Raw genomic sequence first — 14,742 nt, 5'->3', positions numbered from 1 at the left:
CCTTAACGTCTTTAAAGTGCAACAGACCAGTGAGCCGGCTTGGCATGAATAACTCATGAATAACTCAGACTGCTGAGTTATTGATGCCAAGCCGGCTCACTGGTCTGTTGCACTTTAAAGACGTTAAGGCCAAGTCTGAGTCACATTTACTGTGAGTTATCCATGGCATCAAATACATTCTTACACACATGCATGCGTCCACGTGTGCCATCGCCCCCACGTTGATTTTGTCCCCCCACACCAGACTTGATCAGGACACGCAGGTTATATATATATATATTTTTTTGAATTTTACACCGTTTTCTCCCCAATTTCGTGGTATCCAATTGTTTTTAGTATCTACTATCTTGTCTCATTGATACAACTCCCGTACGGGCTCGGGAGAGACGAAGGTTGAAAGTCATGCGTCCTCTGATACACAACCCAACCAAGCCGCACTGCTTCTTAACTCAGCGCGCATCCAACCCGGAAGCCAGCTGCACCAATGTGTCGGAGGAAACACAGTGCACCTGGCAACCTTGATTAGCGCGCACTGCACCCGGCCCGCCACAGGAGTCGCTGGTGCGCGATGAGACAAGGATATCCCTACCGGCCAACCCCTCCCTAGCCCGGACGACGCTAGGCCAATTGTGCGTCGCCCCACGGACTTCCCGGTCGCGGCCGGTTACGACAGAGCCTGGGCGCGAACCCAATTATATTAATTTGGGGACAGGTCGAAAAGCATGAAACATTTATGGCAATTTAACTAGCCAGCTTTCTGTTGCTAGCTAATTTGTCCTGGGATATAAACATTGGGTTGTTATTTTACTTGAAATGCACAAGATCCTCTACTCTGACAATTAATCCACAGATAAACTGAATTTGTTTCTAGTCATCTCTCCTTATTCCATCAGGCTTATTCTTCTTATTTTGGACTTTATATGGTGGTTGGCTACCAACTTTAGGTGCATTACCGCAACTGACTGGAGTGTGGACCTAAGTTCATCTTTCAATCACCCACGTGGGTATATGCTTCTAAAAACCAATGAGAAGATGGGAGAGGTCGGACTTTCAGCGCGTTGAGCATCACAAATAGAACCAATTTATATTTTAGGGCCTGGCCACGCAGACGCTCGCTGATGCGCTTGAGCAGTGTGGGTGCAATGATTGAATAACATTTATTTTGCAACGCACACGCATGCGATGTGTTCGGTCTGGTCAGCATGTTAGGGGAAAATGTATAGTGTTGTGCCAAATAGTAACATGCCAGTGTAGATGCAAAGAAATGCAGGAACAGCTTAAGTGTTCTTAGTATTTCTGGTCTGCCGGTAAATGGTCTGGCCAGTAGCTATAAAATGTTTTGTTATTAAGTTGCAATGTGCTGAACCCAAAGGGCCTAGATCCCAAAATAGACTAACCCTTGCAAGTAAAAGGTAGCTTAACCTAGAACGAAACACTTCTCCAAACAACACAGGCTACATTCCAGACTGTCAATGGGGAAAATAAAACCAGAGTTTGAAAGCATCTGTATCCGGCCCACAAAATACAACACCAAGTCGGCTTAATTTATTGGCTTGCCTTTTTTCTGCCGTTACCTAGCAGCACCACCAAGCAACTCATTGTAGTAGATTTTACTGTCTCTGTTCTGTCTTCTTTAACATGAGGCCCCCAGCCACTGGGCTGTCTAGGGTAGTGTTATAGGCTAGCCAGAAACAGTCTGTTTCACTGTATATAACCCGTGGATAGCTAGTGGGTAGGAGTGGTAAAGACAGAAGACAGAAGACAGAGAAAGAGGCATAGCTAAATAGTCTAGAGTATAGGGAAAATGTTTTATCAGAGATCATGGTTCAAGAGATTTCCATGAAGGAATAGGCTATCACTTTCATTTTCACTTCTTTGTGTGGGATTTAGCTTTTTTAAAATGTTTTATTCATGTATTTTTACTGTTAATAACAAAGCTGCAGTATATATTGAAGATATTGTATTTTATATTATTATTATTATTTTTTCTTCTGATATTTCTTCAATGGAGTCTGCAAGTATCCTGAATTCTGCTGTCTTGGCTGACATGTGAAAGTGATTGTCATTCTGTGAACATTTTGAACAATGGCTGACTCAAAGTCTAGAAGGAGCAAAAGGGAGCCTCACTCATTTGTCATATCTAACAGCAAGATTGTTGCATTCAAAGTATGTGTGAATGACTCCGTTGTATCCAGTCATTCTCATTTGAATTTCTGTAATTGTTTCTGGGCTGAAATATGAATCAGAATTTGGTTCCGCCTCTTGTCGAAGCAATCCATCCAGTTTGAATCTGTACTGGGGTTGACTTGATGATACCTCTCTCTGTCTCTTTGTTTGCAGCAAAAGCTGAAAGAGGAGCGTGAGGCTAAGAGAGCTCAGCTGGATGGCAGACATGACTACGTCCTCAGCATCGTGGCTTCCTGCCTGGGCCTGGAGAAGGCTGACGTGGAGGATGCCATTCTGGAGGGAACTCAGGTAGGGCATAACACTTCACTGTTCCACCTCCATCAATCCCCTACACTGTGGTCCCTTGTGACAGACTGTTGAGTAGCTGGCCACTGCTTGCGGATGCAACATTTGTTTCTGCACACCTGTATGTATGGTAATAACTTGTGAAAAAGCGATTTAAGTAAAGGTCAATTCATTGTGGAAACGGTGATTGTGGTGAACCTGTCTCCCATAGATTGAGCGCATGGAGCAGTTCTTTGTGGCTGAGGGACTTCCTCATATCATGTTCTACTATCAGGATGTGGAGCCAGCTGAAGCAGGTGAGATGATTGGCCATGAAGGGAAATAATAGGGGAATATAATAATAGCAGAGTAATAACACAGTTAATAGTAGAGTTACAGCTCAAAGACAAAGAGGCTGAAACTTGCAAGGCTTGCGTAATGTATCTTACCCTTCTTCCGGTCGTAAAGATGATATAGTGGGTAACTGCTTTGTTTGTCTCCCTAGCAGCAGCATCAGCAGCAGCTGCCTTGGCCCCAAACCGGAGTAAGAAGGACAAGGTGTTTGTCACTGAGGGCAAAGATGTGGCTCTGACTGGTGTCTGTGTGTTCTTCACAAGAGCCAATCCCTCCAAGGCTATCACCTCTGAGAATGTCCACAGGGTGAGTCTTCACCTTACTATCCAACACAAGGCTCTCTAACCCTGTTCCTGGAGAGCTATGTCCTGTAGGGTTTTCACCCCAACCCTAATCTAGCACACCTGATTCTAATAATTAATTGATTGATAAACTGAATCAGATTAGTTACACTGGGATTGGATTGAAAACCTACAGGAGGGTAGCTCTCCAGGAACTGGGTTGGAGAACCCTGATCCAACACATAGTCGGCATTATACGTTTGATCAAGATTTATATGTCTAAAGGCTTAAACAATGTTTGTATAACAATGTTCTTATCATTCATAACACTATTTAACCTTGCCTTCAGGAAAACTGCTCAAAGAGTTTAAGGCTTAAAGCACACAATATTAGTAACAGTATGACACGTCAGCCCAATCTTTGCTTCTAAAATGGTGTCATCCCCTGGCCTACTGTGTGGTCATGTCAATCTAAAATTCTCTGGCCCTGGTAGGAGGTGAATTTCAACATGCTGGACACCACAGAGGTAGGCCTGCTTAAAAGTGTGGAGCAGCTGCTGTCTGAGATCTTCATACCCAGCCTGAAGAAGATGGACCATGGCTGGGGAGAGCTGGCCAGTCCACAGGCCCAGTCAGTTAAACAGGAATTCATCAGCTCACTGGACAGCTTTGTGTCTGTGCTGGCCGGGGCACAGGAGAGCCTGCAGGAGAAGGTAGGTGACGTAAACGCTCAACAGACCTGGCTTCAAATACTATTTCAAATATCTAAATTACTTTCACATGCATTTCAAAGTACAGTGGCAAGAAAAAGTAGGGGAACCCTTTGGAAATACCTGGATTTCTGCATAAATTGGTCATAAGATTTGATCTGATCTTCATCTAGGTCACAACAATAGACAATCACAGTCTGCTTAAACTAATAACACACAAACAATTATACGTTTTCATGTCATTATTGAACACACCGTGTAAACATTCACAGTGTAGGGTGGGAAAAGTATGTGAACCCTTGGATTTAATAACTGGTTGACCCTCCTTTGGCAGCAATAACCTCAACCAAAAGTTTTCTGTAGTTGTGGATCAAACCTGCACAACGGTCAGGAGGAATTTTGGACCATTCCTCTTTACAAAACTGTTTCAGTTCAGCAATATTTTTTGGGATGTCTGGTGTGAACTTCTCTCTTGAGGTCATGCCACAGCATCTCAATCGGGTTGAGGTCAGGACTCTGACTGGGCCACTCTGGAAGGCGTATTTTCTTCTGTTGAAGCCATTCTGTTGTTGATTTATTTCTCTGTTTTGGGTTGTTGTCCTGTTGCATAACCCAACTTCTGTTGAACTTCAATTGGCAGACAGACAGCTGTTACGGTTTTCTTCTTCCTCTGAAGAGGAAGTGTAGCAGGGATCGGAGGACCAAAATGCAGCGTGGTTATTTCGATACATCTTTAATCAAAGATAAACACGAACAATACAAAAACAATAAACGTAACGTGAAAACCTAAACAGCCTTATCTGGTGCAAACAAACACAGAGACAGGAACAATCACCCACGACACACTCAAAGAATATGGCTGCCTAAATATGGTTCGATAAACACCTGCCTCTGATTGAGAACCACTCCAGGCTCCATGCTGACTGGCGGCTCTGGCTACTCCATGCTGACTGGCGGCTCTGGATGCTCCATGCAGACTGGCGGCTCTGGCTGCTCCATGCAGACTGGCGGCTCTGGCTGCTCCATGCAGACTGGCAGCTCCATGCCGACAGGCAGCTCTGGCGGCTCCTTGCAGACTGGCAGCTCCTTGCAGACTGGCAGCTCTGGCAGCTCCTTGCAGACTGGCATCTCTGGCAGCTCCTTGCAGACTGGCAGCTCTGGCAGCTCCTTGCAGACTGGCAGCTCTGGCAGCTCCTTGCAGACTGGCAGCTCTGGCAGCTCCTTGCAGACTGGCAGCTCTGGCAGCTCCTTGCAGACTGGCAGCTCCTTGCAGACTGGCAGCTCTGGCAGCTCCTTGCAGACTGGCAGCTCTGGCAGCTCCTTGCAGACTGGCAGCTCTGGCAGCTCCTTGCAGACTGGCAGCTCCTTGCAGACTGGCAGCTCCTTGCAGCGCTGAACAGGCGGGAGACTCCGGCAGCGCTGTAGAGGAGGAAGGCTATGGCAGCGCTGGAGAGGAGGAAGGCTCCGGCAGCGCTGGAGAGGAGGAAGGCTCCGGCAGCGCTGGACAGGCGAGGCGCACTGTAGGCCTGATGCGTGATGCTGGCACTGGTGGTACTGGGCCGAGGACACGCACAGGAAGCCTGGTGCGGGGAGCTGCCACCGGAGGGCTGGTGTGTGGAGGTGGCACTGGATGGACCGGACCGTGAAGGCGTACTGGAGATCTTGACAGTAGGGCTGGCACCAACCGCCCTGGCTGGATCTTCACCCTAGCCCGGCAGATGTGAGGAGCTGAGATGTAGCGTACCGGGCTAAGCACGCGTACTGGGGACACCGTGCGTTCCACCGCATAACACGGTGCCTGACCAGTACCACGCCCACCATGGTTAACACTGCTAGGCGCACTGTAGCGCTGAGCTGGCACAGGACGTGCAAGGCTAGGGAGGTGCACAGGAGGCCTGGTGCGTGAGGCTGGCACCATCTTCACCAGCCGACTAGCACGCACCTCAGGACGAGTATAGAGAGCTGACCCAGGTGCCATCAAATCCCGACACGCTCCGTCGGGCGAATTCCGTGCCTCATGCACCAACACAGCAACTCCCTCATAACTCTCTCCTCCAATGTCCCCATTAACTCCTTCAAAGTCTCTGCTTCGCTCACCTCCAACACCGGCTCTGGTTCTGGTCTCCTCCTTGGCTCCTTACGATAAACAGGGGGAGTTGGCTCAGGTCTGACTCCTGACTCTGCCACACTCTCCCTGTGCCTCCCCCAATACATTTTTGGGGCTGACTCTCGGGCTTCCATCCGCGCCGCCGTGTTCGTCTCTCCAACTCCATTCTCCTATAACCCTCCTCGCAGTGCTCCAGCGAATCCCAGGCGGGCTCCGGCACTCTCCCTGGGTCGACCACCCACCTGTCTATTTCTCCCAAGTCGCATAATCCAGACTTCGTTGCTCCTGCTGCCGCTGCGTGTCACCACGCCGCTTGGTCCTGTTGTGGGGGGTGATTCTGTTACGGTTTTCTTCTTTCTTGTAGCAGGGATCGGAGGACCAAAATGCAGCGTGGTTAATTCGATACATCTTTAATCAAAGATAAACACGAACAATACAAAAACAATAAACGTAACGTGACGTGAAAACCTAAACAGCCTTATCTGGTGCAAACAAACACAGAGACAGGAACAATCACCCACGAAACACTCAAAGAATATGGCTGCCTAAATATGGTTCCCAATCAGAGACAACGATAAACACCTGCCTCTGATTGAGAACCACTCCAGGCAGCCATAGACTATTCTAGACAACCCCACTAACCACTATCCCATAACCTACAACAAACCCCTAGACAAAACACACCACATAAAATAACCCATGTCACACCCTGGCCTGACCAAAATAATAAAGAAAACACAAAATACTAAGACCAGAGCGTGACAACAGCATAACATTATCCTGCAAAATGTCCTGATAAACTTGGGAATTCATTTTCCCGTTGATGATAGCAAGCTGTCCAGGCCCTGAGGCAGCAAAGCAGCGCCAAGACATGATGCTGCCTCCACCATACTTTACAGTTAGGATGAGGTTTTGATGTTGGTGTGCTGTCTTTTTTTCTCCACACATAGTGTCGTGTGTTCCTTCCAAACAACTCAACTTTAGTTTAATCTGTCCACAGAATATTTTGCCAGTAGCACTGTGGAACATCCAGGTGCACTTTTGCAAACTTCAGATGTGCAGCAATGGTTTTTTTGGACAGCAGGGGCTTCTTCCGCGGTGTTCTCCCATGAACACCATTCTTGTTTAGTGTTTTACATATCATTCGCTCGTCAACAGAGATGTTAGCATGCTCCAGAGATTTCTGTAAGTCTTTAGCTGACACTCTAGGATTCTTTTTAACCTCATTTAACATTCTGCGTTGTGCTCTTGCAGTCATCTTTGCAGGACGGCTACTCCTAGGGAGAGTAGCAACAGTGCTGAACTTTCTCCATTTATAGACAGTTTATCTTACCGTGGACTGATGCACATCAAGGCTTTTAGAAATACTTTTGTAACCCTTTCCAGCTTTATGCAAGTCAACAATTCTTAATCTTAGTCTTCTGAGATCTCTTTTGTTCGAGGCATTGGTTCACATCAGGCAATGCTTCTTGTGAATAGCAAACTCATATGATGTGAGTGTTTTTTTTATAGGACAAGGCAGCTCTAACCAACATCCCCAACGTCATCTCATTGATTGGACTCCAGGTTAGCTGACTCCTGACTCCAATTAGCTTTTGGAGAAGTCATTAGACTAGGGGTTTTCATACTTTTTACAACCTACACTTTGAATGTTTAAATGATGTATTCAATATAAACAAGAAAATACGATCATATGTGTGTTATTAGTTTAAGCACACTATGTTTGTCTATTGTTGTGACTTAGATGAATTGATGACCAATTTATGCAGAAATACAGGTAATTCCAAAGGGTTCACATACTTTTTCTTGCCACTGTAATTATTCAGACGTGTTTTATTTGAAAAGACAAGTAGTTGAATATTGGAATGTATTTGGAAAACTCAAATACACTGACTCAAATACACTCCCATGTATTTAACCCAGGTATTTGAAAATAATATTTGAAATAAGTATTTGAAAATACTTTCAAAAAGTATGCTATTTAAAGAAAATTATTTGAAAATACTTAAAAATAATTCCAATAGATGTGGTTGATTTGGGCCACATTAGTTGAAAATACTCAAATACACAGAAAATAAGTATTTAAATAACAAATAATCAAATACACACACACACACTCACATGCTTATCAAAACAAATGTGATTTTGCAATTACTAATATACGGATATACAATTGATATCATTAATCATTTAATTTAGGTGAATCTAAAAGAATGTGACGAATTTGATCTGAAGACACTGAAAGGCCCATCTGACTTCATTGCTGTGGCTAACAGCACAGAGGCAACAGAGAAGATAGAGGCCTGTATGAAAGTGTGGATCAAACAGATTGAACAGGTAAAATAGGTTGAACCTCAATAGCATCATGCACACTTATCCCCTCCGTGGACCTGTTTTATTGTGGGTGGAGGTGTGTGTTTAATATAGTCAATACAATACAACTTTATTTATCCTCTCAGGGGAAATTACATCAAGATCCACCACATCTAACACAGTGTATAGATATTGCATTCCCCAATCAGCAGTGATTGTGTTGTATCCAGGTGCTGGCTGAGAGTGACCAGCTGAGGAAGGAGGCAGATGACCTGGGGCCGCGGGCCGAGCTGGACCACTGGAAGAAACGCATGTCCCGCTTCAACTACCTCCTGGACCAGCTGAAGAGCCCCGATGTCAAATCTGTCCTGGGCGTTCTCATGATGGCCAAGTCAAAACTCATCAAGGTGAGCAAGCTGTTACTGTCCTCCGTAACACAAGAGTATATGTTAAAGGCCTGCTAATAAAATGTTAAAATCTCAATTTCGATTTTTGCTACATGAGACTCGTTCGTGGGAGCCAGTCACATAAACAAATTAAGTAAAGTACTCTACGCTTACTGAACATGGCTCTCATATCTGAATTCAGTTGGTGTTTCCTGTATTACTGTAGCAGAATAGGTACAGTGCATGTTTGATGACTGTATCTGTCCCACCAGTCCTGGCGAGAGCTGGACACCAGGATCACTGACTCAGCCAACGAGGCCAAGGACAATGTGAAGTACCTCTACACTCTGGAGAAGTTCTGTGACCCGCTCTACAACAGTGATCCTGTGAGAGACTAATATTGTATAGTTTTCAATATAACAACTAATTTTCCTCTAAGATTTACTAACTACAGACTTACATAGCTTCCCAGTTTCCCGGGCCAAACAGATTATGCTTAATCCTGGACTAAGAAGAACCCTCAATGTCAAACCTTTTAGTCCAGGACTAAGCTTAATCTGTGAAACCGGTCCTCTATGTATATCGATCTTAATGGATTTGAAAATTCATCATTGTATGATTGTATTGATTGCTAAATGAACGCAGGTGTCGATGGTGGAGGCCATTCCAGGCCTGATCAATGCCATCCGGATGATCCACAGTATATCCCGCTACTACAACACCTCAGAGAAGATCACCTCCCTGTTTGTCAAGGTCATTATTGCCAAGATAGTATATTTAACCACCAAGAAGAAGAGGTGACTGTAAATTTCGCTCACAATTAAAAGCTTCCAAATGTATTACATTTAATCATTAGGAGTGTATTGATATCAATCTTGTCAATTCTTCTTTGATGTTCTTGGTGCATTTGGCCGCACCACCTGGTCTCATGTTAGCTGAAGTGCTGTCTACCTCCGTCCCAAGCCTGTTAACCAGTCATCCCATTGAGATTACTTATTAGAGTGGCACGTGAAATGTATCCTTTTTTCTTCGGTATCTCCATGTCTTAGGTTACCAACCAGATGATTACAGCATGTAAGGCTTACATCACCAACAACGGTTCTGCGTCCATATGGGACCAGCCTCAGGGTGTTGTAGCTGAGAAACTGAAAGCTGCTATCCACCTAAACCAGGTACTGCTTTCAACACACTATAACCAGATAATTTAAAATACTGTGCTAAATCAAGGAACAAAGAAATGTGCTTTTTGAAAGTACAGGCCCTTAAGAGCTTTAATGTATAAAATAATATATTATATCTAGTGTAATACCACCACATCCTTTACGCACTTCTCACAAATTAACTATTTTACAGTGTAACTTCCTTTCCATACTCCTCCAATGACTTTTCATCTGGATCCCATCTATCTCATTATAGGAGTACCAGAAGTGCTTCCACAAGACCAAGGAGAAGCTGGAGCAGAGTCCCTCCGAGAGGCAGTTTGATTTCAGTGAGATGTACATCTTTGGGAAGTTTGAGACGTTCCAACGACGCCTCTACAAGATCCTGAACATGTTCAGCACCATCACTACTTACTCAGCCCTACAGGACTCCAAGATAGAAGGCCTGGAAACTATGGCAACCACTTTTCAGGTATATTGTTCGGAGATTAGAATAGTTTGTAGACCTTACCTTTTTAGACATTACTTTTTAGGCATGACCTTTTTGACGTTACCTTTTTAGATGTTACCCTTTTAGACATGACTTAACACATTGCATTTCTATACATTACCTTTTTATACGTTACCTTTTTATACGTTACCTTTTTAAACGTTACCTTTTTAGAAGTTACCGTTTGAAATGTTACCTTTTTAGATGTTACCCTTTTAGGCATGACTTAACACATTGCATTTCTATACGTTACCTTTTTAAACGTTACCGTTTAATGTTACCTTTTTAACTTTACTTTTTTAGACGTTATCTTTTCAGACGTTTGCGTTTTAAATGTTACCTTTTCAGACGTTAGCGTTTTAAATGTTACCTTTTTAGATGTTTTTCCTTGCAACTGTAGTAATGTTATATCTGCTCTTTCTATTACTTCCGCTGGACAGACTGCAGAAATGCAGGGGAAATGGGAGGTAACTTTACCACACGTTTTTTTGTCCTTGTTTTTGTCCATCAGTGCATGCCTCATCATCATTATCATCATCTCTACCAAGCATAAAGCCATACTAAACTCCTAACTGTCTCTCTTTCTAAAAGAGCTGCAAAATCTGGACCCCTACAAATAAGCCGGGCTCGACAATCTGGACCCTCTCTTTATAAAATGATCCGCCGCAATTGTTGCAACCCTTATTACTAGCCTGTTCAACCTTGCTTTCGTATCGTCTGAGATCCCTAAAGAATCGAAAGCTGCCACGGTCATCCCCCTCTTCAAAGGGGGTTACACTCTATTACTAAGTCCTGATGGCCTTTTGTTGAAGTTGACAGTTTGTTCACAGGAGCCAGAATATACATATTTTATGGTAAGCTGCTCATTGGAGAAATTACTGCTATTTTATACACTGCCTTTCATCCCTGCCATTGTAGATGGAGGATCTTTAAATAGGGATGGTGTCCAGCCAGAAGCTGCATGTCATCATCATTCTACATTCTATATTATGTGGCCTACTACTCCGATTAAAATTAAATTAAACCCAACAGTCTCACAACATTCAACGGAAACATTGTTGACAGTTTTTTGGCTTTGGTTGGAATGAATACAGACACAAGAAATAATCAAAAGCCTCAAGAGCTTTGGAAAGAATGGAAAAATAACCTGTCTGCCTTTTATTTTCAGAGCATTGTATTGAGCATGAAGAAAAAGCACTACAGTTTCCTTGATCAGAGAAGAACAGACTTCGATCAGGACTATGATGAGTTTTGTAAAAATACCACTGACTTGCATGTAAGTTTACACTTAATAACAAACTTACCAGTAAATCATAACACAACATATCTAAATAATCTCATAATTTACTTGCACAATTGTTTGTATGTTCATTTGCTTTCAGAATCAGCTGAAGACCTTCATGGATAACACTTTCGATACGATTCAAAACACAGAGAGGGCTTTGAATGTACTCAAAACATTTGAAAGGTAGTGTTGTTTCAGTCCACCTCTATGTCAAACTAACCTTTAATTCATTTCAGTCCTTTTAACAGCCATTTCATTCATTCTCCATTTGATATCATAATCTCCCCTTACATCACCAAGACTGGGCATTCCAGACCTGGGCATCGATGAGAAGTACCAGCGGATCCTTCAGAACTATGGGAGAGACATAGAGATGGTGTCCCGTAACTACACCAAGCAGAAGATGGATCCTCCCATTGGCCGGGACCTGCCACCGGTAGCCGGTAAGATCCTGTGGGCCCGCCAGCTGTACCGGAGGATCCAGGAACCCATGGATCTGTTTCAGGAATCCCCTGGGGTGCTGGCTACGCCCGAGGCCAAACGCATCATCAGGAACTACAACAGGGTGGCCAGGGTGCTGCTAGAGTTTGAGATGCTCTACCACAGTGGATGGATGAAACAGGTGAGACAGGGCCCCTCCTGGTTGTCTTATTTATTGTGATCTTAAAGGCAAAACTGATTCTTAATCAGCATTCCTACTCTGAGACTCTTGATAGGGTCTCTGGAGTACTGGCTGGACTTATACTCCAGTAGCATAGCAGCGTTAACTGTTACTGTTATTAATGCTGATCTGTACCTTATCTGTAGCCTGGTTCCAGATATGTTTGTGCTGTCATAGTTGGCAAGACTGATATTACTTTTGATTGACTTGTTGATTTCCCACAGACATACTGTAGACTCATATCACTCATACACTCTCTTGCTCTCTCTCGCTGTCTCTCTCCATTTCTCTCTCTCTCTCTCTCTCTCACACACGTTCTCACTCCCCAGATCGAGGAGGTCAGACTGGGCCTCCAGGCCTCTTTACTGGTCAAATGTCCCGATACGGGGGACCTGTTTGTCAACTTTGACCCCCAGATCCTGACTCAGATTAGGGAGACAGACTGCATGACCAGGATGAGGCTGGATATTCCTCCCTTTGCCGCCATCTTACAGCAGAAACAAGATGCCCTCAAGAAGAACTACAACAAGCTGCAGGTACACTAGTTTTTCCATGATGCCTTTTGATCAACTGAAGCATATTGAGCATGATACTGTATCCTGTCTTTAAAAAGGTTTATGTACACTCAACAGTAATAAAAGGGCTGTCATTTCATTTCATTTTGAATTGAGTAGAAAGTCCTATGAGATGGGATTTAGTCAGTAGAATCTTAATGCAAAGATTAGAAGACATTATAATGCCAGGAATGAAGTAAAGTGTTATTACTAATTTCTCTATTTCTGACGCCCATCCACAGCTGGTTCTGACGGAGAACGCCAAGGTCCGGGCTAAGATACAGAGTGCCTTTGGGCAACTGGTGATGCCTCATGTTGCTAAGGTGGACGAAGCCATTCTGCCAGGCCTGACCTCCCTCAACTGGACCTCACTGAACATCGAGAAATACCTCAGCCGCATCAACAGTGCTCTCAGTATGTAACCATGTCCAATCTAACCTTGTCAGCACTGTACTGTGCTCTGTCATAGCACCATACTATAAAAAGGCAGAACAATCTCACCACAATAACCAGAACAGTAAGCACACCTAAACTTTGACGTCATTTGATCGCAGTTAATTGTGCCTGATCAACTCATGTCAAATATCCCATTGGAAAAAGTTATATCTGCTGTCCCAGTGAGCAAAGCTGATTGTAACTGCTGTTTCCTTGTGACCCCTGGTGACACCGTGGTGCTGTGTATGACCTCTGACCTGTGTGTCCAGTGGACCTGGAGCTGCTGATGGACAGAGTGAATGACCTGGTGGAGTTCAGGATAGACGCTGTGCTGCAAGAGATGAGTGGAGCCACACTGTGGGTTCTGCCCCTGGAGGAACCTTTCAGCTGTGAAGAGTTCGTTCAGACCACCAGGGTAAACAAAGATTCCCTCTGTATTATGTGTTAAACACATACACTACTGTTCAAAAGTTTGGGGTCACTTAGAAATGTCCTTGTTTTTGAAAGAAAGGCACATTTTTCATGATTTAAAATAACCTCAAATTGATCAGAAATACAGTGTAAACATTGTTAATGTTGTAAATGACTACTGTAGCTGGAAACGGCTGAGTTCAGTTGGTCAGGTGTAGTGGCTAGTTGGAACAAAATGGTGCAGTACCTGCAGCACTCCAGGAACAGGGTTGCCTACCCCTGATATAGGCTAATGTACTTTCTTCTGTTATGTCATGGTAGGAGCTGTGTATAAAGGGAGCTCAGAGCCTCCATGCCAAGAGTTCCCTGGTGGAGGAGGCAACCAATGAGCTCATCAACATGCTGCTGGAGTTTGAACTGAACAAGGAGGGGGACGAGGAACTGCTAGAGGAGAGCAGGACTGATATGGACCAAGTGGAGAGTGAAGGTACTGTAACCTACAGTTTTAACTGTGATAATCATGATGCAGAAAAACTCAAACAGAGAGTGATAACAGGGTCAGCAAAATACAAGGGAAAGGGTACAATAGCAAAACGATTGTTCAGGTGCACAAAGACTGACTGTTACAGACTGAGAATGAGAAAGTGTGCGTGCCTGTGTCCATGCCTGCGTGCGTGGTGGTGTACATGCAGGTGTATTCATGTCTGTTTATGCCTCTTCCCAGGGGAGGAGGAGGGTAAGTCAGAGGGTCGCATCAACCTGCTGTCTCGTAACACCACGGCAGCGAGCACCACAGGCCCCCCGTCTCCCCTGGTGAAGAGGAAGAAGAGAGACCTGCTGGAGGTGATGGAGGAGGAGGCTCAAGAGCTTCTGTCCCACTTCAACCACCGTAACGTGGACGCCCTGCTGAGGCTCACACGCAACACCCTGGAGACCCTCCGCAAACGCCTCCACACCTCCTCACTACTGCATTTCCTGGGTAAGTTCCATTAATCCAATGTACTGTATTTATAAAGCCAAATGTACATCATCAGTTGTCACAAAGTTGTAACAAAATGCCTCCCTTTGAGCTCCACCCTTTAGATGTTGGAGTAAGGTGGGGCTGTCTAGAAGGGCAGGGTTTCCCATTCCATTTCTCCCTACTT

General features: G+C 44.5%; 1 protein-coding gene across 1 annotated transcript in view; it reads left to right on the top strand.

Moving 5' to 3' along the window:
* The window catches only part of LOC139391628 (dynein axonemal heavy chain 5-like), a 66,047-nt gene that overhangs the window by 5,881 nt on the left and 45,424 nt on the right, over nt 1–14,742 (top strand). The window contains exons 2-19 of the mRNA XM_071139011.1: nt 2,341–2,475; nt 2,684–2,768; nt 2,957–3,111; nt 3,580–3,798; nt 8,102–8,239; nt 8,446–8,622; nt 8,874–8,987; nt 9,247–9,354; nt 9,651–9,773; nt 10,018–10,233; nt 11,420–11,527; nt 11,634–11,719; nt 11,837–12,158; nt 12,527–12,733; nt 12,994–13,165; nt 13,456–13,601; nt 13,919–14,084; nt 14,322–14,576. Of these exons, the coding sequence (XP_070995112.1) occupies nt 2,341–2,475; nt 2,684–2,768; nt 2,957–3,111; nt 3,580–3,798; nt 8,102–8,239; nt 8,446–8,622; nt 8,874–8,987; nt 9,247–9,354; nt 9,651–9,773; nt 10,018–10,233; nt 11,420–11,527; nt 11,634–11,719; nt 11,837–12,158; nt 12,527–12,733; nt 12,994–13,165; nt 13,456–13,601; nt 13,919–14,084; nt 14,322–14,576 (2,932 nt within the window). The remainder of the gene's footprint in view (nt 1–2,340; nt 2,476–2,683; nt 2,769–2,956; nt 3,112–3,579; nt 3,799–8,101; nt 8,240–8,445; nt 8,623–8,873; nt 8,988–9,246; nt 9,355–9,650; nt 9,774–10,017; nt 10,234–11,419; nt 11,528–11,633; nt 11,720–11,836; nt 12,159–12,526; nt 12,734–12,993; nt 13,166–13,455; nt 13,602–13,918; nt 14,085–14,321; nt 14,577–14,742) is intronic.

The sequence above is a fragment of the Oncorhynchus clarkii genome, chromosome 3 (assembly GCF_045791955.1).
Source record: "Oncorhynchus clarkii lewisi isolate Uvic-CL-2024 chromosome 3, UVic_Ocla_1.0, whole genome shotgun sequence".
Lineage (NCBI taxonomy): Eukaryota > Metazoa > Chordata > Actinopteri > Salmoniformes > Salmonidae > Oncorhynchus > Oncorhynchus clarkii.
The sequence above is the reverse complement of the archived record's forward strand: the minus strand, read 5'-3'. Positions and strand labels throughout refer to the sequence as shown.